This window comes from Gracilinanus agilis, chromosome 1 (genome assembly GCF_016433145.1).
Source record: "Gracilinanus agilis isolate LMUSP501 chromosome 1, AgileGrace, whole genome shotgun sequence".
NCBI classification, from domain to species: domain Eukaryota; kingdom Metazoa; phylum Chordata; class Mammalia; order Didelphimorphia; family Didelphidae; genus Gracilinanus; species Gracilinanus agilis.
In genome coordinates, this window is record NC_058130.1 from 501,074,238 (window position 1) to 501,091,000 (window position 16,763).

The 16,763-nt window shown below is 36.5% G+C and overlaps 1 protein-coding gene across 1 annotated transcript in view; it reads right to left on the bottom strand.

Annotated features, from left to right (window-relative positions):
• Window positions 1-15,450, bottom strand: part of CSPP1 (centrosome and spindle pole associated protein 1) — a 123,767-nt gene extending 108,317 nt beyond the window's left edge. The window contains exons 1-3 of the mRNA XM_044665951.1: window positions 15,372-15,450; window positions 4,502-4,610; window positions 3,169-3,268 (exon numbers count right to left, since the gene is read on the bottom strand). Of these exons, the coding sequence (XP_044521886.1) occupies window positions 3,169-3,268; window positions 4,502-4,600 (199 nt within the window). The 5' untranslated portion in view covers window positions 4,601-4,610; window positions 15,372-15,450. The remainder of the gene's footprint in view (window positions 1-3,168; window positions 3,269-4,501; window positions 4,611-15,371) is intronic.
• Window positions 15,451-16,763: the final 1,313 nt, after the last annotated feature.

Below are 16,763 nucleotides of genomic sequence, written 5' to 3' on the forward strand. Positions count from 1 at the left end.
TATCAGGGAGGGAATAGCTACAAGCATAATAAATGTCCTGATCCTGAAGCAACTGAGGAAAAGGAAAGGGAAAAAAGAATGAAATGCTATGGATGTCACTATCAATTAGAGAATAGGCAAACAAACCGTAGTATATGAATGTCTTAAGAAAGAACAAAAGAAACCTATTTCAGAGAATCTTCAGCAGCACAAAATGATTCAGAGTCAAGTAAGCAGGAATAGCACAAGAATTTGCAGAAGAACACCACTACTTCTGAAATACTTTAGAACTCTGGTCAAAGAAGTGACCAGTCAGGTCCCTCAAGAAAGTACACAAATCACCTCCTAATAGAGAGGGGATGGGCTCATGGTACAGAAAGGGAAAGAAATCTTCTTGAACATGGCCACTGTATAGATTCATTTTGCTTAGCTATACTTATTTCTTATAAAGGCTTTAAAAAAAATTCTCTCAGCTTTTAATTTACTAGGGGAATGGAGAAGTAGGAATTAGCAATAGTGATTTTTTTTAAAAAGGCGCCAATGAAAGATTTTTTAAAATACACGTGAGAGTTTAGAAGGAAATTTAGATGCAAGGACAGATAGCAGGATAACTTTGAAAAAATATAGTGAAATTTAATATGTACTTTTAAAAAATATCATGATATATGCCAGTGATAGCAAACCTTTTAGAGACAGAGTGTCAGGCCCCTCCCCCATCCCCCCAGACCGAGTGCTATGCCCGCCCCACCCGCCAGCCCACATGCCATGCCCCTCCCCACCACCACATGCTGGGTATGCCCTCAACCCCACACAGGGAAGGGAGGAAGCACTCCCATTGGGCTGCTAGATGGAGGGTTTGGTGAAGTGAGGAATGTCCTCAGTGAGTGTAGAGGGGGTGAGGAGAGCAACTCCACCAGAGTGTCTCTGTCTTTCTAGTAACGAACTGGAGGGGAGGGGAGGGGAGTGCTCACAGAGAGTGCTCTCAGGACCATCTTTGGTACCCAGCGCCATAGGTTTGCCATCACTGGTATATGCATGGCAAATTCACAGTTTCAAATAAAATCTTCTTTGTATTCTGCTGTGTAAATGGAAAGGCTCTTTTTGGTGAACAAGTTCAGATTCAGATTTTTTTTTAATTTTATAAGTATTAAAGAATTAACTATAGAAAGGATGCTGAAAATTAAATGATCAAAATTAAATTAAACAATTGGAATTGTCATTAGCAAACATATATTACCTTCCTATTTTGCAACAGTTGTATGCTAAATATCATCATTTAATATAAATTTTTCCTTTATATGGGCTACTTTGTGGTTCACACTTTGTGATAGTTACATATTATTTATGTGTATATATATATATATATATATACACATATATATATATTTGTTCCTTTCATCTCATATTTTTGCCCCAAATCTCATAAATACATTTTGAAGTCATTTCTTAAATTTTATTTTAAAAGACTGAAAAATAAATAATACTATCTACACATGAATATGATGTCAAAAACAGCAGAATCTTTTTGGTTGTAATGCCAATAGCAGTGGAAAGAAGTAGACTATCTTGTCTCTTGCCAGTTCCTTCTTATAATGATGGCATGTCTAGTCTCAGAAATTAGATATGGGGTGAGAGATGATCTTCAATCATGGAGTCTGATCTAAACTGAGGACTAAGTCTTGGCATCATTACTGCAGCTCTAGCTCATGATAATGAAATAATAATACTACCATTTATACTTAGCCTCTTCAGAATAATTTTTTAAAGCATTTAAAATAATTTACATTTACACATTCGCATTTATACATATATTCATAAAAGAAAATATGTTCTGTTAAATTAAATAGGTGCTGTCTCTAAATACCTCATCTCAACTGTTCAATAATCAATTGAATAAATTAAATTATGCATGCACAGTGCTTAGCAAATTTTAAGTGCTATATAAAATTATTTTTCAGAAAACAATCAAAATAATATTAATAATAGTAACAATAATAGCTAACATTTACATGGTACTTACTATGTGCTAGGCACTGTATAAATATAATCACATTTGATAATTACGATAACACAGGGAGGTAGGTACTATTATTATCCCTATTTTGTAACTGAGGAAAAAGCAAATAGAGGTTAAGTGACTCACCTAAGGTTATATAGCCAGTAAGTGTCTACAGTCACATTTGAACTCAAGTCTTACAGACTTCAGACCTACCTCTATCTCTTTTTCATTATCTACTATGTTATTCTAGCACAAAGAAAATAATGACATAAACATGATTAAGATAATGCTATTAATAGTTCTATTAATTTTATTACAAGATATGGGAAAATTTAATGTACACATAATGTAATATAATTTCCAGTTACTAATGTTATCTTTCCATCATCTAGTAATATACTATAAGGCATGATTATTTCTTTGATTTTTAAATGGGGGAAAAAAAACCTTGTGTATTTACTCATTTTTTCAATAAAGAAAAAGAACTATTCTATTTATAATGTTATAATACTCTATGATTGTTATAGAAGCTAATACTGGCTATGATGTTAATAAATTAAAACAAAGCTAACAACACATTAAGTAAAAAGATGTTATTTTATATGCTATTGTTGTGTTATTTTTCAGTTGTAGCTGACTCTTCATGTCCCCTTATGGGGTTTTCTTGGCAAAGAGAGTGAGTGGTTTGCCATTTCCTTCTCCAGATCATTTTACAGATGAAGAAACTGAGGAAAACAAAGTTTGAAGTTAAGTGTCCAAGATCACATTTGAACTCAGGAAGTGGAGTCTTCCTTACTCCAGGGCCAGTACTTTATCTGTGTGCCACCTAGCTATCCATATTTTATATGGAGATTGCACTATAAGAATACTAGAAGAGGGGAAAGCTGGGTAATTCCATGGATTGAGAGTCAGGCCTAGAAACAGATGGTCCTAGGTTCAAATCCAGCCTCAGACACTTCCTTGCTGTGTGACCCTGGGCAAGGCACTTAACCCCCATTGCCTAGCCCTTACCTCTCTTTTGCCTTAGAACCAATAGACAGAAGGTAAGGGTTTAAAAAAAAAAAATACTAGAAGGGAAAGAGTTACTACTAAAATTCAAAAATGACACACACAGCTAAAAAAGCAAACCTCATACCAACTAGACTAGATACTAACAATTTCTTAAATATTAATGCACTTAAACAACATACCTAAAGAACCTTTGTTCTCTTGACGATTTGGTGGAATGTTTTCTTTGGCCATGGAGATTAATATTTTGCTGTTTTCTGAAAGCTTTTCTATAGCATTGCTCTGGTGGGGAGAAAGCAAACCATTTAAGAAAGAAGGAAGGGAAATAATCACAAAATATTCAATATATTTTAATGCAATGCTTCATTTTTTATATTAAATATTTGAATAATGATGTGATAATGATAAAGTTTAAGCTGCAATTACCAAAATATATTTACAATATTGTAATAAGTAGTAATAATACTGTGATTTTTTTAAAGTATTATGAACTAATATCATGCCTTTTAATCATTTGTGTTTATTGTACTATAAAATTTTGTTATAAGATACCTTGCATATCCACAGAGTCAGCTATCCTATGAATCAAATTATTTCTCTTCAGTATTTACAAATTACACAACTATCACTGTAATTCACAGAGAGTAGGACAAAAGTTATCTTTGTATCCTGAAATAATACTGTAATGTAATTCTAAATCTGAGATGTCATAAAAAATTTTGAAAAGAAATCTGTTAAAAGATTCATTTTTGCCAATTCTATAAATTGCTTTAAAGATGCCAATATAGTAAAAAAAAATCCTAAAATATAAGATAATAAAAAATGTTTTTTTTTTTTTACAAATTTTTGGTACTCAAAAACTATTTGTAGTCATTAGTAGTTCCCCACATCATTACTTTTATGAAACATTATGTTAACAACTTTATCTATGAAAAGTCAGAAACATTGGCATTCAAAGCAATGAAGGAGTTAAGTTCAGCCTCCTAAAACTTGAGTAAATAAATCCACCCTTTAGGACTGAGGATACTAGAATCCAGTTTTTTTCTCAAACTTTTAACAATTGTAATAGAACTCCTCAATTTAAACAAAACTTTGTAATAAAATATTTTTCAATCAATTTTTAATGCCTAAGGGTAATCACACTAAATCCATAAGGTTGACTTTTTTAATCTTATATTTTCAAATCATTTTTATCACAACTTTTTAACAATATCACAAACAACTTAATACAAAGGTTTTGTCTGCTTACTATGTTTTATAACTGAAAGAAATTTAACTATAATAGTTCACCACTTAAGCTTCAAAACAACTTTTAATTTTGTTCTTCAACAGTATATATGGGATTATTTCAGTTTATCAACTTACACTTATAATTGAGAATTTTGTCTGAAAATTTCCTGGTTTACTTTTAAATTTCCTCATACTTCCAACAGAACTATTTTTAACTTGGTAACAAAACAGACACTGAACAACAAAACTGCCACATAAAAACAGAGATGGATATTGTCATACTACCTTTATATCCATATGTGAACGGTCATTTTCCAATTCAGCTCTGTCTTTTACCAGGTTAGCCTTTCGATCTTCAATAAACTGATCTAAATTATCAGCCATCCTTCAGATTCTAACAATAAATAAATTATATATTAATGAAATACATCTCTATAAATATACACATCTTTACTATATTATTTTATAACCATAAGTAATACAAATTTATCACTCAAAAGTTCAAATGAAAAGTTGAGGCACTGATAGCAATAATATACACAAAAGATTTTGTAAGCCTTCAAATATGTAAATGTCAGTTATCACTACTAATCTTATAAGAAGATCTATTCACAAGGATTTATAAAGCATCTACAATATACAAAGCATTGGTGCTAGGTGCTGAGGACACAAAGACAAAAATGGAATAGTCCCTGCCCTCAAGAATCTTGTATTCTATAAAAGGAAATAAAATATGTCTCTATGGTGCATATAAAGAATTAATAAGTCAGTCAATAAGCATTTATTCAGGTAGCTGCTATGTATGTGTCAGGCAAGTGGGTAGATACAAAGAAAAGCAAAAAAAATAGTTTCTACTCTCAAAAAAGTTTAACAAGGGAAACAATATGGGAACAAAAATGCACAAATAAGTATATGCAGAATAAATTGGATATAATCAACAGAAGGAAGATAACAGTATCAAGGGAAAATTGGAAAAGCTTTTTTGTAGAAGGTAGGATTTCAGTTAAGACTTGAAAGAAGCCTAGGAAAGTATTAGGAGGGGGTAATTAGCAGCTGGAGCAAAAGGATTCATTGTGAAAATGGAGTTTTATCTGAATCCTGAAAATGATTCTCAAAGAAGAGCATATTCTGAGCTCTAAGGAGAAAGACTGCAAAGGTACCAATATAAGATATCTGAGGAATAATAAGGGCCATATAGCAAGACTCTGGGGTTTATAATGAAAACTGAAAAGGTAGGCTTAGGCACAGTTGTGATGATATATTTGATTTAAAAGTTATAAACAAAACCAATGCAGGAAAAAAAAATTTAAGCAAATAAGTGGGGAGGGAGAATCTCTTCTATAAGTTTCTCTGATAAAATCTAATTTCTTGCCCATTAACACCAATATTACTTAACATGTTATTAGAAATGCTAGAAATAGCAATAAGAGAAGAAAATTTGAAAGAATCAGCCTGGACAAAGAGGAAATAAAACTATCTTTTTGCAAAGATATGATTCTATATCCTAGAGATTCAACTAAAAGTTAGTTGAAATTACCAATAATTTTAGTAAAGGAGCAGGACATAAAATAAATCCAAATAAATCATTAGCATTTTCACATATTACTAACAAAGTCTTGCCAGAAAATATAGAAAGGGATACTCCTGTGAAAGGGAAGTCTTTATTCATTTTGTCTAATTTGAGTTAAACAAGCAAGAAACCCCTACTTAATACTTCATTAGCCATCAAGAAAGAGAATTCACAAGTTGCTTAGAGAGCTCCACCCTTTTAACTCAGTCAGAAACTTGTGAATCTTTTGATAAGAGTTTACACCCTCAGAGGATGAGGGATGGATCCCACAGACACTGCCCCCTGGGCAGTGCTAGGCAATTTGGAAACTGTGATTGGCCCATGCAAAGAGAGGAAGGGACAGGAAGTGACATGGAAAAAGAACTCTAAAAGTCCTGAGCTTCCTGTCCAGGGATCTTCGGCTTAGAGCTCCTCTTGGTGACTTGGCTTTTGGAGGTGGGACCTTGACTTTGGCTCTTGGACTGCTTCTTGAAGGACTGCTCCTGGATCTTCTCCTTTGGATTTCATCTTGAGTAAATGAGTAGCTGGCCTTCCTTTCCTGGCTTCTGGAAAGATTAGCTCTGGAGAGGCCTTCCTCTCCTGGAGGAGGTTGCATAGGTGGAACCCTTGCATAAGACACCACCAGGTCCGCTGGCAGAGGGTTAATGAGCCCTGTTGGGGCTGAGCTGGACACCAGAGCAACATTTAGTGTGATATTTTCTCTACTCTCTTCTTTTATTTCTCTATTTTTCACTCTTTCCATCTTTTTGTAAATAAATGCTACTAAAAGTCATTTTGACTTGTGTTACAATTAAAAATGATAAAGACTGATATAATAATAGAAATTAGTAGTTTAATTAAAGCCATGCTGATAGGGATAAAATCATTAGACCACGTGCCTGTAAGAATTCACACTGCCTCAGCCATTTTTACCTTTCGCATCCTCCCGAGCCTGCTAGCTAAGAGGACGACTTCCTCCTCACCCAGGAGACTTATCCCCTCTCTTACATCATCATACTTCCTGTTTGCCATGAGGAATCATGGGAAATGTAGTTTCAAAGTCTCTACGTGTCCGTAGGAAATATATAACATACTTTTAAATGGCATGTTCCCAATTCCAAATATACACTTGAGCTATAATATTTTAAATCAGCAACCACAATATTACCTTAGAATTCTCATATTAGCATAAAAACCTAATTTTAAATTCTTACACTCCATTTAAAATAACCACAGAGAGAATAAAATAGCTGGGAATATATCTCCCAAAACAAACCCAAGAACTACATGAACACAGATATAAAACACTTTTTATGCTTAAATAAAGTCAGATTTAAATAACTGGAAAAATAGTAATTGTTCATCAATGGAGAGAGCCAATATCATTAAAATGGCAATCCTACCTAAATTAATCTGCTGATTATTCAATGCCATCCCAATCAAATTATCTTGAGCTAAAAAAGATAACAACAAAATTCATTTTGAAGAGCAAAAGATCAAGAATAGCAGAATGGGGGGTGGGGAGGAGAGCAAAGCATAGATGTCTAGTACCAGATTTTAAACTGTATTTTAAAGCAGTAATTATAAAAACTATCTGTGTACTAGCTAAGAAATAAAAAGGTAAATCAGTAGAACAGAAGTCATACAACAAACAGCAGTAAGAGATTATAGTAATCTTGTATTTGACAAAATTTGGATCTAAGCTATTGAGATAAATCACTACTTGGTAAATATTGCTCAAACAACTAGAAAGCAGTTTGGCAGAAACTAGATAAGATAATGGTCTCTACACAAAAGACATAATCTAGAAAGAGAGAGATGTTTGCCAGATGATGCCTTCTACTGTGTAGAAAGAAGAAGGGGCTGAATAAAAAAGTAAAATAAAGTCTCATTTCTAAGAGAGGAATTGATTTAAATTTATAAGAAAGGGAGTCATTCTCCATCTGATAAATGATCAGAGGAAGAAATTCGAATTTATCAACACAGATTTAAAAAATGCTCTAAACTACTAATAATTAGAGAAATATAAAATTTAAATGACTCTCTGGTATTAGATCTCATATCCATTAGAATGACAAAGTTGAACCAAAAAAGAAAAATGGCAAATGCTGGAGGAGCTGTGGGAAAACAGGTAGGTTGATAGAACTGTAAATCATTCCAGCCATTCTGGAAAGCAATTTGAAATTATCCACAAAAATCTATTACACTCTGCATGTCCTTTGACTCAGAAATACTACTACTAGATATGTACCCCCAAAAGATTAAAGAAAAAGAGCATGTGTGCATACACACACACACGCGCGCACATGTGCAAAAGTAAATATCAGCTCTTTTTCTGGTAGCAAAGAACTGGAAACTGAGGGCGTGCTTATCATTTGGGAAATGGCCAAACAAGGTATGGTACCAAATATGATAGTATAAGGTGCTTGAAGACATGATGAAGGAGATGCTTTCAGAGAAACTTGGGAAAACTCATATGAACTGATTCATAGGGAAATGAAAAGAACAATTTATATAATAACAATATTTAATGTAAAGACAAAAACTTTGAAAGACTTCAAGACTCTGAGAAATACAATGACCTTTCACAATTCCAGAAGACTCATGATGCCACCTACCCTCCTGACAAAAGTGATGGACTCATTGCAGATTAAGTCATAGTATTTTGGAGATAACCAATGCAAGAATTTATTTTATTAACTATACATATTTCTTACTTGGTTTTTGGTTTTGTTTTTTTTCCTTTTCCATTGGGAGAAAGAAGTGGGAAAAAGAAGAAAAAATTTTATTTGGAAAAAAATTGACAAAAAAGATAAAGAACTAATATAAATTAAAGCACACTATTTTTTCATTTTATTTTCTTTATAATTTTATGAGACTTCTACAACATTACCAAACTGGAAATGTTTTGCATGATCTCACATGTACAATCTAGATCAAATTGCTTACTGTCTTGGGGAGGAGAAATGAGAGGGGGAAAAAGAATTGGAACCTGAGACTTTAGAAAACAAATGTTAAAAATTGTAATTACATGTAATTGGAAAAAAAGTTTAGCAAGAGACCCAACTTTGCTAGATCACCTCCATTTACATTTATAGAGATGGCAAGTAAACAAATAAATATGGAATGTACCAATTTGCCAAAATTTTTGAAGGATTCTATTCTCATCAATAATGACTGTGCTGTATAAGAAAGTAAAAATGACCTCCTAATGAATTCACAAGGGTTAAAGGTCCCAAACAAATACACACAAGTCCAAACTTGAAGCAACACAATTTTTAAGGCATTCAGGAACCAATTTTTTTAAACTATGTAGAAGAGAAAAAAAAATAAAAAAAAATGCAGAAAAATCAGAGATGGTATTAATACAAGAAAAAATTCGACTCATACTGCCTGAGATGTGTAGAAAATACAACAATTTGTTAGGTTTATTGTCTAATTACAAAAAAAGCATTTGGCCTTAAAGACTCTTCTCCAAAAAAGGTGTTTCTCCTCCATGCCATGGAAGCATGTTTTCCATGCATGCTAAGATAGGAATTTGAGAATGTTTTGCTTGACTGTGCGTATTTGTTACAAGGGTTATGTTTTTATTTTGTTTTTGATGAGGAATGAGGTATATCAGACTGAAAAAAATTCATTTTCATTAAAAAAAGAAAGTTACATTTTTTTAATTAAAAGACTTGAGTAGGAACACTGGTCTCTAAACTAGAGGTTATGGGATGACCACAAAGGGTATGAGGTGGGAGGGTGGGAAGGGCAGCTATGTAGCTCAGTGGACTGAAAACCAGGTCTAGAGATGGGAAGTTCTGGATTCAAATTTGACCTCAGACACTTCCTAGCCGTGTGACCCTGGGTAAGTCACTTAACCCCCATTGCCTAGCCCCATGATGGAGAACCTATGGCATGTGTACTGAAAGGGCACACAGAGCCCTCTCTATGGGCACATCTGCAGACGCCCATCAGAGTTCATTACTAGAAAGCCAGAGGGACTCTGAGCAGAACTGTTCTCCTTCCCCTCTCCATGCACCTGTAGAAAGCTATCCAACATCTCCAGATAATCTGATAAGGACTGCTTAGTTGATAAAGAAAGAATCAGGAGACAATCTTGACTGTTAACTCATAGCTGCTTCTCAGAAGTGCCATTGAGTCACAAGTTTATTATATATGAAATTCAAACTCCCTTTCACCCAAAAGCACAAAGAAAGATTTATGGATGTGCAGAAATGCCATTACAACTTAGACAATACAAAGAGGCTTCAGAAGCTTCAAGGTGAAGATAAGAACCAGGCTGGACTTTCAGCACCAGATTATCAGCAAGCTAAGTCTGAGAATACTTTTCTCAGGGATGGATAGCCCCTCCAGGTGGAATTTTTGACCTTGACTATCTGAAACCAAGCAGTTGGATTTCTGACTAAGGGAGAGAATGTTAACCTCTTGACTGTTGGTTTGCTAGGAACCCAAAGTTTTCCAACAAGGCTACAATACTTTTCAATAAGAAAAGGTGTGGATCAAAAAAGGGGTCAAAAGAGGAGTCTCGGATTTCTATCCATTTGAGGTTGTTTCTCTTATTGGCCTCCCACATATTCACCACTTTCTTTTAAATTGAAGTGATTTATTACACAGCAAAACTTTTATTAATGAAAAGAGTCATAAAGTAGTTATAACCATCAGCTACAGCTGGATCTGATGAGATTCACATTTTATGTTATTTCTCTATGGCTCACAACATGCACCTGTGGACATTGCTCACTTCCCTAGCCCCTCTGCCCAGCAGCCACATCGAGAAAAGGGGGGAGGGGGGAGGGGGGCTCCCAAACTGCATAAGGGTGCAGCACAGACTGTGGCAAAGGTGATTCCCGAGGTAGGGTTAGAAAGGAGATAGGTTTGAGGGGAGCATAGCTAACAGGGTGGCACATAGCTGGAGGGAGCACTCACCACCCACCCCTCAGCTCAACAACCCAATGGTTGTGCTTCCTCCCTCCCTGTGGGGGGGAGGGTTGAGACACAGGGGTTGGGGGGGGGGGGTGACACTCTATCTCTGAGGGCCAGGGGAGGCAGTTATGACACTCAGTCTAGAGCAATGGTCGGCAACCTTTTTGGCCGTGAGTGCCATAAACGCCTGGGGAAGGAGGAGGATAAAGGCGGAAGGTGCTGGAATATGGGCCGGGGGCTGAAGGGCCCCCTGGGGCACATCCTGGGGCTCTGACCGGACTGGTTGGTTGGGAGGTGGAGCCAAATATGGCCAATATGGCAGATATTGCCCATCCCTGGTCTAGAGGGTAGGATGGAGGATGGAGGCAGGGCCCGGCACTCCATCCCTAAAAGGTTTGCCATCACTGGCCTAGCCCTTACTGCTCTTCTGCCTTGGAACCAATACATAATATTGACTCTAAGAGGGAAGGTAAGGGTTTAAAGAATAAAAAGGGTATGTGGACCAATGAATATGAGAAGATAGTTCATATCCACTTTCCCCTGAAGGCTTTTGTGTCCTTTTATATATTATCTATCCAACAGTCCCCTAACTATTCCTCTTCCTATTGCTGCCTTTCCATGGCTAAACAACCAACCTCTCTCCAACATGAGTAGAAGGCCCATCCTTACCTGAAACCCAGGCACTCACAACAAGAGTTGCACAGACCAAAAGCACATTTGTCCCCAGACATTGCCACACCCACCGGTACCAGATTACATTGTGATTTAAGCAGATGCCCTTAGGGTAGCAGATTCTGTGCTCCAGGTCAAAATAGGCAAATCTGAATTAAACTATTTCTAAGATCCAGTTCTATCTGAATTTTCCTAATTCTTCTGAATTTATCCCATCCACCTTTTCATTTGGAAATTTCAGCGTCACTCTCTCACCCCGTATATCCAATCAAGAGCCAGTCTTATTGTTTCTTCTTCCACTATGTTTCTCAAATCTGCTCTTTCTCTCTCTAAAGCAACCTACTGAAGTGCTCCACCCCTTCTCAACTGGGGCCTCCTAACTATCCTCTCGGCCTCAAGATTCTCCCCCTCTTAAATCCATGTCCTACACAGCTATCAAAATGGTTTTCCTAAAACACAGATCTAACCATTTCATTTCAGTACTCCACTGCAATGACTCTCTAGTAACTCTAGGATAAAATATTATTTCTTCTTTATCTCATCCTTTTTTAATTTCTCTGTTACCACAGTACATGTACATTTACGTATTTTATAAATAAATACGTATCTACTGGAGTTGTGCACCAAAAAAATGTTGCCAATGGGGTACAATATTTAAAAAAAAAGTTTGCAAACTATGGGACTAGAAGTGAGAAAAATATAAGAAATTATCCAAACCTTCCAACAAACCAAGACTACCTCCTAATACAACAGACCATCTTTTCAGCAACAATATTTTTCTGTTCTATGGCTTCAAATCAGAAGCCATTTGATTCTAGAGAATCAAAATTACAGGTGACAGAAAAGGCAATGGAAAGGTATGCAGTGGAAGTAAACCAATTCTAATATATTATCAATGAAAACAGGAGGGCAAAGCTGAATAAGAAATCAATAAGAAAAAAGATGATCAGAAAAAGAGGCAGGCTAGTTTATAATTCTAATAATTTAACTAAATTATTTTAAGAGAAATCTGTTCAGCTACTTTTCTCAGCTCCTTTCACAAAAATCTCCTATTTAAGAGGCAGCATGATATAATGGAAAGAAAGAATCCTGGAACTAAAAATAAAATAACCAGGATTTGGGTCCCAATTCTGTCATTCACTAAATATGGGACTTTGGACAAGTTCACTTAGTTTTTCTGAGCATCAACTTCCTCATTCATAAAAATAAGGATTAAATTTATTCTACCTATCTAGATGTTGAAAGGATCATATGACATAATGTAAGCATTATGAAACTGTCAGGTGCTCTACAAATATAAACTATTATCTTTATCTCCATAGTCACCCATACATAAACTATATCTGCAAATAAAGCCTCAGACACAAATTAGTGACTAGAACTTAACTCACCAACATATGGAGAAATTTTATAATCATAATATATTTTATATCCCTACTAATATAAAAGCAAGATATCATCTATCCTATATTTTGTAAGACAAGTAAAAAAAATCACATACAAAATCAAAATGCATTAATTCATATAGACTAATCAAAACTTTTTAAAGAAAACTCAAAGTATTCAAATCTTTTCATTTTAATTTAGAAAAATATGGGGCCATCAGGCTTAATAATTTTTTAATTACACCAAGGTTTTGATGAAATAGAATTTAAATTAAAGCTATAACAATCAATATCTGTACATATCTATAATTCCCAACTTCCTAAAGTTCTGACATTCTCATGCTATCAGTTGGATATTACATTTCTTTCCTCAATTAAAATTATATGCAATATATTTTTAACTGAAATAACTATATATTATAAAAGAGCTTCACAAAAATTCTACTTTGATTTTCCTCATAGTAGTTTGCAGGTGCCACGATTTCTCTCAAAGGTTCTGCTAACAGAGCATAAGTTCTGAAATGTCTAACCACCCTGGAAAGGCTTTGAATATGGTCTCAACAATGAACTCTTATATATACTGTTAAGGAAAAATCTATGTCCATGTGGGACATACAGTCATGAATTTCTCAATCAGATTAACTCTTGAAGATGTGGCAGTACATTATAGAAACATTTCAGATCATATCAGTGTTTGAAGTACCCGCTTTAATAAAATCATAGACATTTCAAGAGCTGAAGTATCAGGAAAGAAAGGTAATGGCAAAAGCAGTTACCTTTGGACAAAGGAACACAAATTTGTTGTCAGAGAACTTTAATTTGAATCATAGTCTCTGTTACTTACTACCATGTGACCTAGGACAGGTCCCTTATCCTCTCAAACTGTTTCTTCAACTTTGAATGACTGTTTTAAAGATTTTTCTTACCCCCTAAATCTTCACCCCCTAATTGGAGGTGAAGATTTAGAGAGTAAGAAAAGAGACAAATTTCTACTAGCTAGCAGATAATATTCAAATCAGCTTCAGAAAATATACTGGCACAGTTTCATGTCACTCTAGTTCCAAGGCCATACTCCTGAAACAATCCTGGACGAAACTTATACAAGACTCCATTCTATTTAAAAGAATTGGTGCATAAGATATCTTAATGAAGTCATAAAGAACTCTACTTAATTCAAATATTTACTGTGTATACCTACTATCTGCAATGCATTTAGCTAAGCAATAGGATTTTTTAAAAAGTTGAAAAACTACACAGGTCCTGCCCTTGTGAGCTTGAAACTTACTCACAAATGAATATAGGATACAAATAAGTACAATACAAGAGATGAGAAAAGGGATTTCTTTTGAGAAGGATAAAGACAGACTTTAAAATCTAAGCAAAAAAGCTGAGGAGCTGTACCTTAAAAGAGAAAGATTTCAACAGAGATAAAGACATAATACAGTCTAGGTATGGAAAACAGCCCCAGCAAGAAGGAAGGAAGCATCAGGATTACAGATGGGGGAATAGTCCAATTTACCTAGTTTGAGAGGCAGTGAAGGGAAATAGGATCACAGTTGTAGAAATTGAAATAAATTTTACAGATCACCTAATCTAACCCTCTCATTTTACAGATGAGGGAACTCCAAAATGGTTACTGACTTGCCCATGGTCCCACAGAGAGTAAATGACAGAGCCAAGAATTTAACTCTGATTCTGTCACTCCAGATTCAGAACTCTTTCTGGTAAGGTAGTTTGGAGACATAGTAAGGAAGGTATTAGATACCAGTGTAAAGAATATTTTATACTTTAGGAAAATGGCACCCAATATATTGAGCCAATAAAGGAATTATTTTTCCCTGTTAAGTTTTTCCTGAATACCTACTATATGATCTGGTACTTCTGTAGAGCACTTTCAATAACAGACACTTCTATTTGCCACATTCTGAAGCAGCTTTGAAATATCTCCAACAGCATTTTAACAGAGATTTTTAGACAAAACCTAGTCAAGGTCACTTTGAATTTTTATTCCCAGTTTCCAAGGTGTTAGCAAAAAGCAAGATAAAAAGTCCAAAAACATTTCCATATAATGATATTCACAACTTTGAAATTACAGCAATTCAGAACTGAGATCTTAAAGATTATTTAGTCTCAACTTCATTTTCAGATGAGAAAATCAAGGCCTTCAGGTTATCATCAGCTTAAAGACTACACAGAGCTAATAAAATACGGTTTCCTCATTTATGGCACAATGCACCTTTAATTATACCATGCAGTCGATGTAAAATTTGCTCCCCACCCACTTACTGGAAAAACATCCCATATTGAATTCATTACCTTTTGGAAGGCTGTCTCCAAATTTTAATACAACCCCCATAAACTGCTTAAGAATTCCTCCAAACTTGTGGATTTCATCAAGTTTTTTTTAATTCCATCCCTACTATGATACAAACCAAATACTGCTTTCCTCCTTACCTACACGTTCTGCTACTTTTATAAAAGAACAGTTGCTCTGGAATCATTTGGTTTTCACAGATCCCTGTGTTGCTACTGGAACCTCATAGTCTTCTGGACAAGCTGGAAGACCTAAAATTTCCTAATGGTATCTAATCTTCGAGGGGATAAAAAATGCGCTTACCAGTAAGGAACCTTTCCAAAGCCATCCCTTTTCAATATTTAAACCCAAGGGAAGAATCCCAGTGATCTCTCCAGCGGAGCGTTGGTCGAGTTTCCCCCCACCCACTGCGCTGCCCAGGGTCGCCTCTGAGACGGCAGAAAGAACGGACTAGGCTCAGTCCTCCAAGCGACCCCGGATGGTCAGTTGGTCGGTGTGTCTGTCAGTCAGTAAATCAGATGGGGCCAGAGTTTGCAGCCACAATCGACAACATTACTCGCACCTGCGCCTCCGGAAGAAGCCCCGGCGAGCGTTGTCAAGCAACCAAGTTACAACAAATCCGGCCGCACCCTTGCCCAAGGCGCCGGGCAGCTACAGCACCCGGGCCTGAGTCCGGGACCCCAGAAGCAGCGCCCTACTGCCCTCCAAGTAGGTCCAGGCCTGGCCCACGGGTTGCTGCTATCGAATTTCTGCCTCTCTGGGAACCCCGGCGGACTCTTACTGTGGGAGGAAGAAGCCCCAGTGGGCTCTAGGGAGCCTCCCGCCAAGGGTACCGCCGCGTCCGCCCACGAGTCTCAGCCAGTGACAGCTCCTCCGCCTCCAACAACCTATGCGGCCTCAGGTAACGGCCGGCGGCGTCCCCGTCCCAGGGAGAAGACACGCGGCGTAGGGCCTTGCGCCCCCTGGCGCCCGGGAGGTTCCCCGCGATCCTCGGAGGCAGTTCCCGCCTCCGCACAGCTCTTCGCCTCTCTTTTTTACCCCGGAGTATCGTGGGCGGCCAATAATCCCAGGCAGTTCCCAAAGCATGGGCCAGAGAAAAGGCAGGAGCAAGGAGGAAAACTGGAACTACAGGAACTTTCTTAAGGCTTCTCACTCCAAGCCAGTATTTCTTTTTTTGTCAGCCCCTGGGTATAGGGTCTTTAAATTATCATTTGTACTATTTCAGAATTACTTAGAAGTGGAACTTCAGAGGTTGTAATCTGTGACGCTACTCCTCCACTTTACCACAAGGAAACTTGTAGGTAAGCTTAGATCCTCTGACTCAAAAACCACTTCAAATGCCATCTTCCTCCTAAAACCAGGGATGATTCCCTACTATCCCGGCCAAACCTGCTCTTCCCTCTTCCCCTGAGTTAAGGAGTCACATCTCTTGTACATTTCTTCTTGTACTGCAATATTTATGTCTGCAGCCTCTGACCCTGTTAGGCTTAGGCTCTAGCAACATTGGGAACAGATCTTAGACTTTGCATTCCACACAGCACCCAGCGGATAGCACGTGGGCATTCCATAAATACTGGTTAAAGGGATGGCCTGTAATTAAATTCTCAAGACTATAATAGCTGATATTTGTATAGTGCTTTAAAGTTTTCAGTGATTTAGGTAAGCTACCACTTCCAAGGACTGAGAGTCATTCTC